Source organism: Ambystoma mexicanum, chromosome 11 (genome assembly GCF_040938575.1).
Source record: "Ambystoma mexicanum isolate Mex_15411 chromosome 11, UKY_AmexF1_1, whole genome shotgun sequence".
In the NCBI taxonomy this organism is placed as follows: Eukaryota; Metazoa; Chordata; class Amphibia; order Caudata; family Ambystomatidae; genus Ambystoma; species Ambystoma mexicanum.
In genome coordinates this window covers 1,293,124,689-1,293,136,805 of record NC_090934.1, presented here as the reverse complement: position 1 = coordinate 1,293,136,805, position 12,117 = coordinate 1,293,124,689, and the positions used below count along the sequence as shown (strand labels likewise).

At 45.5% G+C, this 12,117-nt stretch overlaps 1 protein-coding gene across 1 annotated transcript in view; it reads left to right on the top strand.

Annotated features, from left to right (window-relative positions):
- The window catches only part of GALK2 (galactokinase 2), an 841,566-nt gene that overhangs the window by 366,788 nt on the left and 462,661 nt on the right, over positions 1 to 12,117 (top strand). The window contains exon 5 of the mRNA XM_069624776.1: positions 2,022 to 2,168. Coding sequence (XP_069480877.1) covers positions 2,022 to 2,168 — 147 coding nt within the window. The remainder of the gene's footprint in view (positions 1 to 2,021; positions 2,169 to 12,117) is intronic.

Below are 12,117 nucleotides of genomic sequence, written 5' to 3'. Positions count from 1 at the left end.
TTGTGCATTTCAGTGGGCACCTGCCTTTCACAATCTCTAACTCGCCTTCCACATCCCAGTCCTCAATCTCAGGCGTTAATATAACCTTATAAAATGAGATAGGAGTCATTATCACAGGATAATGACCCATCATGAAGTTATTGCCAGAGGCGAAGCTGAGGGCTTTAAATTGGGCATGGGTTATTATTCCAAGTGATAATGAACCCTCCTGAGGTATAAAAGGCTATTAGCACATGCTGGTGGTAGCAATACGTGTTTTAGAGCTTTGGTGGTGATGTAATAAATGTTACTTTACGAGTTAGTAAAGAAAATAGAAAAACAGAGCTAGAAAAATAAATATGGTTTTATTTCGTAGTAGTTAAATTGAATGGTTTTCTTCGTAGGTTAAGTATTTTAATTGCAACTTGGTTGAACTGGAACAGGTTTAACATGAACATGCATTTGGTGTCATGTAAAAGTGCATGGTTTATAGCATGTTGCTGTAAAAAAAGGTCCTCCCAGAGAGGAAGTTTCATGTTGAAAAAATCTTGCCTGAATGTATTGTTGTTTCCCTCTCTGCTTCTGAAGAGAGTGTTCAGAATGCAGGCAATAACAGTAGTTATTGACTGCACTCTAAGCATTCTGATTGGCTGAGTGGAGGTGAATAATGATCTCCATGTTCTAATTAGAAATACTACATGACCATCCAGTCCATTAGATTTGAACGTATTGCAGCAATATATGGCTATACATGCAAATGTTAACAGTGGTCGTCCCCGGATCTCTGTGCAGGACAGACCACCAAGCCTTTTTGGAGCAGTCTGTACTTATTTTGCTTAATTCGAATAAATGTCAGTGCCTATCCTGAAAAAGTTGCTTGTTAACCTCCTAAAGTAAGCACAATGGCTTTAAAGATGTGCCCAGGTGATCAATAGGTGGGGTTAATATGTCTGTATACTGGGCACCGTGTAGTGTCTGCAAGTTCCCTGCAATGGTTAAGAAAATCTAGTTACTGCATCCTATAGCCGAGGTGTCTGTAACTTACGGCCCGCCAGATGCGTGGAATGTGACTCCCATGATCCCTCACCATTGTCTATGCTGCTAGGGCTGGTGGGGGGTGTGGTCCAAAACGTCTGGAGAGCTAAAGGTTGCAGGCCCTTGGTATAGACACACAATTTTGAATATTGTTTATGCAAGAGTAAAATATTAGGCAGCAATCTAAGATGTGGCCTATTGGTGCAAGCCCCCTTTCAATCAGAGGCATAAAAATGCAAAGGTGCAAGGAAACAATTGATTAAAGAAATTTAGATAACAGTTTTCGCATTGTAAATTATATAGACTTATAGACTGAGGGAGGGGTAATTATCACGGTAAAATCCCCTTGGCCCATAAATTGGGGGAAGGGTCATTATCCCAAGCAATAATGACCCCTCCCAAGGTCTATAAGGATTTTAGCACATCATGGGAGCAGCAATACATGTTTTGGCGGTGAAGAGTTTAGTGCATTAAATGTGGTTTTATTTTTTAGTATTTAAATAACATGGTAGTCTTCATAAGTTAAGCATTTTAATTGCAACTTCGTTGAACTGGAACAGGTTTAACATTAGCATACAATAGGTGTCATGCAAAGGTAAATAGTGTATCTGTAAGAAAGTGTTTTAGCGTTCCTTTTCCTGTTTTAAATAGAATGCTGCAGCAAAAAAGGGCCTCCCAGAGAGGAGGTGTCTTGTTGAAAGAAATCTTGCCTGGAACTTGTATTGCTGTTTCCCTGTCTGCTTCTGAAGACAGAAAGTTCATAAAGCAGTCAATGCCAGTAGTTATTGACTGCACTTTAAACATTCTGATTGGCTAAGAAGAGGTCAATAAAAGTATCCATATTCAAATATAGCCTTATAAACTGAGGGAGCCCTCAGTTCAAATTCTTGCAATGTTAATATTTTTCTCAATCAGCTTCTATTCCTTTTTTAATGTTGAAACTCTATGTTGTTCCAACTTTCTGGAATCCATTGTATTCAGATTATGTTTCCTGATCTCGCCCCCAGGACCACTTCAATTTTAACAAGCCAACTGGAATGAATTGCCTGGTGGATGGAACCGTTCCACCGAGCTCCGGCCTCTCCAGCTCGAGTGCTCTGGTGTGCTGCGCAGGCCTCATAACACTCACTTCTAATGGAATGGCCCTTTCAAAGGTAATTACCGTAAATCTGGGAGCGGAGCTCCATAAAATGGCAGCCCTTTCCACTTCACTGTTGCAAAGCAGGCTCATGCTCGTCTCACTTACAAAGAAATGTCATCAAGCCGTAAAACTGTTGCGCAAGGAACATGACCTCAGCCTTGTGTCATAAAAAAGACAGGCTGGCTTCCCTGAGCATCTTAAGTTGATTTGGTCGTGGGCTGTTGTGGGACATATGTTCATTTTGACTCGGCTTGTTTTGCACGCTTCGTTTCGCTCAATTTTCATCAACAAAATCCCTGTGCACCTTTCCCCGGCTGTAGTCCCAGGGGGTAAAAACGCCAGTTTGAGTAGTGAAAAGCAGAGTTTTGTATGGTAAAATAATCAATAATAAAGATGTGCGTGGCTGTCCTGCCCGAGCAGGGTTAGACTGGGAAGCAAAAGTGATCCTGGAAGAAATGTTTTTCAAATGTGTGACCAAGCCCAACTCCTCGTAGAAGAAGAATGTTGGTGTTTCAACGCTCAAGAACATTTGGAAAACGGGTTCAAAATAGTAGATTTGCAAGCAAATAGGACCCCGTAGAGGGATTGAAAAGTATTTCTACCTCAGAAAGAAAAACTGTCATAAAAGATAAAGAATGACAAATGGCATTTAGCATTTAGCTTTATGAAAAAGTCTTTGCTTCTTCAAAGAGATGTTGAGGATGAGGACAGATGGAAGGAAGAGGTGGGATAACAGACAGGGTAAGAGCAGCGGAACACCAGGGTACCCACACAAAAGAGGCCCATGGTGTAGAGGCCCAACAGGAAATCTCCAGAGTTCCTGGTGGGCCAGTCCACCAGTGTGCCTGAGATACAGTATTGGCATGAACATGTCACCTTTTTGGAAATGTTGAAGACACGGCAAGAATCTGCGACCTAGCTTTTTGGCGATTTGTGAGCCATGCCACTTCAGCCCTTTCTGTTGGTTTGTCTTCTTTGTGGGGTTTTCAACCAGACTTTCTAACTTTGGATAGATTTTGTACGATAATTCGGGGGTGGCATTCAATGTTCCCTCTAATTATTTTTCTCTATGTGCGGAACTGGTTTGCTGTTGTGCGCACATTATTTTCCATGTGCGCAACTGACTAATGAGGTAAGCCACTTTGTGAGCATGCATATTCAGTGAACTACCGTCGCAGAAGAGAGTTTGGAAAGGAATTTCCTCTTCCCAGCCACTGCAGTTCTTGACATATCTTACACTTTTTCCAAACACATAGGCTAAAATAGAATGTCATATGTGATTAAACAGAAAACTCATCAACCAGTCCAAGACTTCAACATCTGCCACAGTACCTTGCAAACGTTTTATGCCTCTGGAAAATCACTCATGTGCATTACAAAACACAAATATCTCTTGCCATAAACGGATGTGGCTGTCAAGAAATTCAGACCGAATACAACATGTGCTGATGGATTAGTGGCAATTAAAAGCAATGTGTCAAAAAACATGCTGATAGGAGTTCAAGTGCCACTTTAATGAAGTAATTGAAGGGCCAGGAGAACATGCGTCTAATAATTTGTGTAAGGATGATAATTGAATCAGAATAACTGCACCTCAGAATATGATGATTAAATATTCCTGTGCCTCTGCTTACTATCCACATTACGTTGTCCTTTGGGTAGTGATAAAACCGTCCTTACAGCTAAGAGATATATACACCATCAGTTTTTACTCCCTAAAAATGAAAATGTGCCCAACAAAAAATGAGAAACAATGAACATTTTGTTGCTTCAACCCACAAAGCTCTGCTGATATTTTTCCCGAATTAGAGACCAGCAGCAGAGCAGTGGCATAGGAAGGAATCTAATAATATGAATGCCTGATCTCAATAGGAGTTTTAAGAGGAAGAACATCTTTTAATAAGCAGAAAGTATCCCTAGTGGCAACGCATATTACTTTTTTACTCCCTGAAAAATCATTTGACTCCATGTAGGGAGCAAAATCTGATTAGAGCCTTGCTTGTAACCCTGACATAGAAAGTGGAATGACAGGGAACATAATATAGTCTATAGTTTTGGTCACCATTCCACACCAGAGACTAGACAAATTAAATAAGGGCGTTATTGAGGTTTATTGTGGATCTCTGTGTAATAAAATCACATATATACGCCTTTTAAGTTAATGGCATCAAATCTCAAGAGATACAGCATTACAAGGGTGGCGCTCCTGTAATGAAGGGTGCCGGTACGGGACCGGCACCCTTCATTATGGGAGCGCCGATTACGAGGTTCCCTTTGCGGGACTTCCGGGTCCCGCGAGGAGAAGAGGGAGGTAATAACGGGCCAGTTGTAATGTGCCCGTTATAACCTCTCTCCCCATTCCCATTGAGCCCTATGGGGGCTCAAATGGGAATGGGGAATGGTTCTTGCAAGGAGGTATTACCGGGTCCTCCTATGTCAGAATGACCCGGTAAACCCTCATTGTAGGAACCCGGTAATGGAGCCCGGTTTGGAGGTAGCCATGGTGCTTTTAGCACAGCCATGGTGCTAAAAGCACCATGGCTACCTCCAAACTCGTAATGAAGCCCATTGAGTCCCTTCTTCTGTAACTATGGATCCCTCTTCTGTAATACTTTGAGTTAAATAAGATGCAGGGAGATGCTAGAAACGATACAGAGCACATGGTTATATTGAAAGAATATCAGCTGAGCATAGAAAGAAAACGAAGGTGCTGTTGTCTAGACGGGTACTAGAATTTCCTAGTCTTTAGCAAACAAGCAACACATTTCCTCCAGTATACTGCCGAAACGTCTGACTTGGTTTTTGAAATGTGCTGCTTTGTTCATCACCCGCAAGGAGTTATGACCTGTGCTCTTCCACCCATACCCTTCCCTGGCCCCTGTGCTCGTCTCCAATACTAGTTGATAGAGCACTGTAAAAAGTGAGGGATTGTAGCAGTAAACACTCACTGGGATATTTGCAGACCCAGTTTAGTTTTTGTACCGCGCAGCGAACTCTGAGGTAACTGGGCGCTAGAACTGGAGCGAGTGTTACAGGCATATAGTAGAATTTACAACAACACAATAACAACAAGTGTAGGTCGACCGATGGTTACAGACAGGTCGGAGGTTGAAACGGTACATGTAAGAAAGTTAGTCTAGTATAACAGAGATACATACAAAGAGATTGAGCAGGCACAACATTATTGATGGCGTGTTAGCAGACCCAGAGTGTTTCTTATCGAAGAGCCAGCTCTTTACTTTGGCTTTCAAGGTCCAAAACGAATCCATTCTGAGGCTGAGGAGGAGGACCCACCATACTTTGCAAGCAAGGCACATTTAATATTCAACATATTATGTACATTTTAAGAATGTCATGACTCTGCATGTGCGCCATTCTTTTGCAGTGCATACAGGATTGTTTGCAACATACCCGACCCTCATATCATTGTGTAGGATTACACAGTTCTCAGTGAAACTGTTTTACATAGCAGCAAGTTACCATACAATGTGTGACGGTCTATGCCCAAAGGAAGGCATTCTCCTGTCTGAATATCTGGTGCCCTGATTACTATGGACGAGTAATCCCAGGCATAGTCCATACCCATTATCCCGTGTAGGCAAAGTAAATGATATTGCAATGTTGCTCTCCACCTATAGTGTAATGTTAGTAGTGCTAAAGTTGGTGATTCTGAGCACCACATTTGTCTTCTCAAAATCCTTACAGGGCAAATTAATATTTTAGTTTTATAATGCGTTAACTTGCAAGGGGGCCGCTTCAAAGCACTTGCACGATGTATGTACTAAGAAGAGGAAGTATGGGATAAGGTTACACATCCAGGTAGCCTGCTTACTTACAGTCAGTATCCAATATTTTAGCTGGTAGTTTGATTTTATTGTGTGGGTGACGCTTTTGGTAAGGTACAATGAGTAACAGAAATTCTGGCACGTGAACATTATTCATATTACAACAAACCTAAAACAAGTGGATGTACGTACACATCTGCTAACCTTTCACAGAGCCAAGAAAGGAGGAGTCAAGGTTGTCTGCTACTATCCTAATCTGTTCTGGGGCAGAAGTTAGGAGTCATAATGTCAAAGTGTGGTAGAATCAAGCTTAGGGGTCATGAGTGGGGAGGAAACATTATTTGGTTAATGTGTGCAGGTTAGATTCTTCTGTTCATGGAGCCAGTTTTTCATATTAGTTTTTTACCTCTTATGTGTGTATTTTGCTGTTAGGGATTTTAGGTGTTTACTGTCACCCTTGCATAGTAGTGTAATGCAAATTAGCAGAATATCAAGACTGGTTGCTTATTTTATGAGCAAGCTAATTTCAATTAATTGCTGTGGCTTGTGCCTCATTAAATATTTTTGAAGAGGTGAGAATTGTCTGTGTGCGCTGCTAAAAATCTTCTGAGCGGCACCCAGAAGGAAGCTGGGCAGGCGCACATGCACACAGCTTAGAGGGAACACTGGTGGCATTACTCCCTGACACCCCACCACCCCCGCCCGACTTACCAAAGCACCACAATGGAGGCTGAGTTGTAGATTCCAATCCCAAGGTTCTGCCTCCACAGGGGAACCATTTTCCACAAGACTGTCATGTTTGCGCCAAGGGTGCCACCTCTGTGCACAAGGCATGGACCCCTCTAGCTCACAAGTACATCATTAGTCATACAGCTCCCTGCAGACCTAGCCTGTAAATATTTTTCTGATGTTTGTGCTTAGAATCACATGCTGTGCATATGGTCCGACATCTAGTGGTAACCGGAGAGTATTGCATCTTGTCTTTCGAGAATTAGAAGGGGACGTCGACATGGTCGTGCCTGTAACACTATCCCTACGTGACGTGTAGTTTACCAAAGATCCCTCACGCGTCCAGGTCCCTCAGATTTTTTTTTCCACCTAGCATACTGGTCGCCTTGATGCAGAGCTCGTAAAACTTGCTTATTGTCCCATCGACCTGTGGTTGAATAATTATATAAAATATCCACATCACTCCATCTGTCCCTTATTTCGACGGCTGTTACAGACTTCTGCCGAAGACCTTCAAGAACTCGACGGACGGTGATCCAGTCGGCGCTGCTGACCACATGGCCGGGGCTTCCGCCGGCCTATACATTAGGGAGAGTGGGGTCGGGTGGACATTTCTATAAAAATTGAGAATGCCTTTCCCTTCCCTTCCTCTTTCCGTTTCAGTCTTCGTCACTCTACCCATCCTTAGCTATGGAAAGGACTCCATTTAGGTTTTGCCCTAATTGTAGGAGCAAATTCCCTTGGAAAGATAGGCACAGACGGTGTAACCGGTACTTGCCCCTCGATCAGAAAGAAGAAGGATGCGCAGCTTGTAAGCTCCTCCGTCCTAAGACATTAAAGGAGCGTAGAGCCAAGCAGTGGGCGGCCTAAGGTATATCGAAGGCTGAATTTACTCCGGCTGCCGCAGCCACCGAATATGACGACAGCGAGTGTGACGATCATACCTCCGAACCGGAGGTTGTTGACCTTTAGACGGAACGCTCGCTTTCCGCATCGTCTGTCTCCGGCCCCGCTAGGCACGGCTTAGGCACTGCTATGAGGAAGTCACACCCCAGCGACAAAGACGAACATGTACACAGCACAAAGCACACAACCCCAAGTCATTCTTTGGCCAGGACGAAGAAGACTTCAACACCAACAGGTACACCGGAAGCTCTGGCGGCACCCGCGCCTAGCGACTGGCAATCGAAAACAAAGGGCTCTACCCCTAATATACCAGGTTCCGTCGAGACACATCGCAAGAAGGCGTCCGGCGACGATAGGTTTGCGGTTCTGCTGAAAAAGGCGGTCGCAGAAGAAAAGGCCCTGGCACAGCCAAAAAAGGCAGCCTTTGAGGAGAAGGTCCCAGCACCGGCGAAGAGGACCCCCTTGCAATCACAGGCTGAAGCTACGCGCCTCCCGACCGCGGAGGACGTCGCCGACAGCTTAGCTAGGATTATCGCGGCCGATTCTCAGAAACGGCAACCCGGGGATGCGCCGATGCCCACGGAAAGGCCGAAGGATCCGCTGAGGTCCAAGGATGGCCTAAGGGGGGTACCGGAACCCACCCATAAGCCGAAAGAGAAGTACAGAGACCTCTCACTTCTGTTGGTACCTCAAGAAGAGTTCTCCGAGGGCAAAGAAGGGCTATTTTCGACGATGAGATGAAAATCTCGACACTTTTCGACGGATGAACACGATCAAGACCTTTTTCCACCTGTAGACCATTCTAGGTCCTTGGTTTGGACTAGAGAAAAGTTTGAGAACTGTATGGAAAGGCTGAACAGGTTTATTTCCCGTTGAAAACAACCTACACCAAGTAGGCCAAGGGATGAGAGCCCTATGGAACCTAAAGCTACATTTCCAAGACTGTTTGACCCCTCCTTAGAAGAGTATATATACAATTACGACCTAACTGAGATTGACATTCCTGCTGACATTCAGGATGAGGAATTCATCAACCCTGAGGACATGCATGATCCCATAGAGGGATGAGAAGAAAACCCAGATGTGGGTGACCCTCAACCATGGCAGTCACCGAATCATCAAGACCCTGATGTCCTGTCTTTGGACTCTCCCCAGTCCATTCCCACTAGGCAACAACCCTCGCCAGTGGATAATCAGTTGACTTTTAACGTAATGTTGTGTAAAGCAGCTGATCACTTTAAAATTGCTACAGATGAAGCGGTCCCCGAAGCAGACTTCGTGGAGGACATCCTTAAGGAGAAACCACCGGGCCAACCAGGCTATTCCTCTCCTCAATTCAATCAAGAAACGTCTAGCACCCTCCTTATCAACACCTGCTCTCACAAGAGGTGTCATCCCATGAATAGAAAAACTCTTTCGCCCTTCTCCATCAGACCCTCTGTATATCAGAGGTCATTCCACCCCAGACTCCCTGGTGGTGACTGCGACACGAAAAAGGGCAGGGGTCCCTTTGTCAACAGGTGAGCCACCCCTGATAAGGAAGGTAAGCAACTTTACACCCTTGGGAAAAGGATCACGGTCGCAGCAGCGTTCTCAACGCACATTGCCAACAACAATACCTTGTTGGCCAGCTATGCCGATGCCCATTGGCCTCACTACAGGAAGGCATACAGGAGGTTCCAGAACCCCTACGTACTAGTCTCCTCACCATTGTCACTGAGGGCAGACAGGTGAACCAAAGCATTCTTAAGAATACTTTGGATTCTGCAGAAACGGTTGGTCGATCCCTTGCTCAGGGCACACTCCTGAAGAGACATGCGTGGCTACGGAATTCTGGATTCAAGCCAGAGACACAAACAAACCAGTGGAAGAATCCAATCTGTTTGGAAAGGCGGTCGATGAGGCCCTCGACACTGCAAAAAAGGAGCATGACTCCTTAAAAACACTGGACCAGATTACACAAAGACCCTCTACAAGAAGAGGATCTGGGTCCAAACGGCTTTTTCGTGGCCAACGCTTCCCTCAACAACAATATTAATCAGGAAACAATTGGAATTCTACACAGGGAAATGGCAGATACACCACCCCGTATCCCCATAGCGGTCAGCGACGTGGCAAAAGAAGAGGCCAGAACTCTACATCCAGAAGCTCCCCGGCCTCAGGTTCAAAATTACCCGAAGATTCGGGTTCCCTCCCATGCCACCCCGGTCGGGGGCCGGCTAACATCGTTTCTTCAGGCATGGGAATAACTACAGACCAGTGGGTGCTAAAGACCGTGGCCCACGGGTACTGTATCGAGTTCAACCGGTCCCCAACATTCAGACCTCCACGAGCAAGACGACTGACACCAAACCATCTTCGCATTCTCCTGCCGGAAGTCCAAACACTACAGGAAAAAGGAGCCATAGAAATAGTACCTCAGTCACCTCTGTCACAGGTAAAAGAAGGTATTTATTCAGTGTACTTCCTTGTACCCACAAAGGATCTAACCATGTGCCCTGTTTTAGATCTGCACACAGCGAACAAATTTGTAAAGCCACAAAAGTTCTGCATGGTCACACTGCAAGTAATCCCACTGTTATCACAGGGAGATTACATGGCGACACTGGACACTGGACATGAAAAATGCATACTGTCATATTTCAATGTTGCCAGCGCACAGAAAATACCTCAGATTTATGATGCAAGACGAGCATTATCAGTTCAAGGTACTACCCTTCGGCATAGCATCTGCACCAATGGTATTTACAAAAGTACTAGCAGTGGCAGCAGCACATCTGCACAGGCAATCCATCCCGGTCTATCATTACCTCGACGATGGCTCATAACAGGGGACTCTTACAAAACATGTCTGTCAAATACCCAAAAGACGATAGATCTTTTATTCAAGCTGGGATTCTCTTATCAACGAGAAGAAATCCAGCCTAGACCCCAGTCAGGTCAATCAATTCCTAGGGGCTCTAATTCGAACAAAGGACAGCCTTGTCTTCCCCTCCAACGAGAGGGTCCAAGACATGTTGTTTCAGATCCCTCAGTATGTAGCCAGCCGAGAGGTGACTGTACGCAAGGCTATGCGACTGCTAGGAATGATGGTGTCATGTATCCACTTGGTTCCTCACTCGCGCCTACGCATGCGCCCAATACAAGAGAGGCTCAACAGCCAGTGGTGTCAGGCCAGCGGACAGTGGGACGATCTAGTGGTCGTCTCGCCAGCCCTCGTTGTCTCGCTGCAGTGGTGGTCGAGGGACAACCTCTTGAAAGGGAAATCCTTTACAACCCCCGCAGTGGAAGCCAGTCTAACCACAGACGCGTCTCTTACAGGGTGGGGAGCTCACTTGCTTCAACAAACAGCACACAGAGTTTGGTCGTCAGACGTAGCATCCAACCACATAAACCTGTTGGAACTATTGGCAGTGTTCAAAGCACTGAAGCCTTTCCAGACACAACTGCAGGGGAAGACGATCCTCATCCTCACAGAGAGCACCACGGCCATGTACTATCTGAACAAAAAAGGGGGCACTCATTCTCCAGGGCTGTCCAAACTGTCCCAGAACATTTGGAAGTGGGCTCTCAAACACAACATGTTCCTGTTATCACAACATGTTCCAGGGGAACTCAATCTTCTGGCAGAGGTACTCAGCAGAGACTTTCCGTTGCCCAAGGAGTACGAATGACGATTACACAGAGACATCGTCTCCAACGTTTTCGCAGAATGGGGCTTCCCAGACATCGATTTGATCGCAACTTTGGAGAACGCTCAATGCCAAGATTACGCCTCCAGGTACCCCCTGAACCGTTCGAAGGAGAACGGACTCTGGATAACATGGTCAGAGAAATTTGTCTACGCTTCCCCTCCCCCCCGACTCCCCTTCTCAACAAGATTGTGCACAAGATGCACCAGGAACCAGTCACGATGATACTGGTGGCCCCCATGTGGGCCCGCCAACCCTGGTTCGCTCATCTGATGGAGATGTCCCTATCTCCTCTAGTCAAACTGCCTTGCCCGTACAACATGTGGTCGCAAGACAGTGGGGAGACACTTCACCCATGTCCGCAGACATTGAACTTAGCGGCCTGGCTCCTGATGTCATGGAGTTTGGACACCTGCAACTCCCTCAGAGATGTATGGACATTCTCAGGGAAGCAATACAACGGAACACCAGATACTGCTATTCCAGTAAATGGAAACGGTTTGTCATCTGGTGCAACTCAAAGAGCATTAACCCGATTAACTGCTCTCCCACACACATTGTTTTTTCACCTAACTCATTTACTTGACTCAGGCCTGGTCTTCAACTCCATAAAGGTGCACCTAACTGCACTTTCAGCCTACACGACATCACAACAGAAAGGGTCATGGTGGAAGATACCAGTTACTAAGGCTTTCATGGAGGGAGTGAAAAGAATTCACCCTCCCATTTCTAACCCGGCTCCCAGATGGGACCTAAACGTGGTGTTGACTAGGCTTATGGTGGGGTCCTTTCGAGCCCATGCACAAGGCAAGTCTTAAAGGACTCACCCTTAAGACTGCTTTTTTGATAG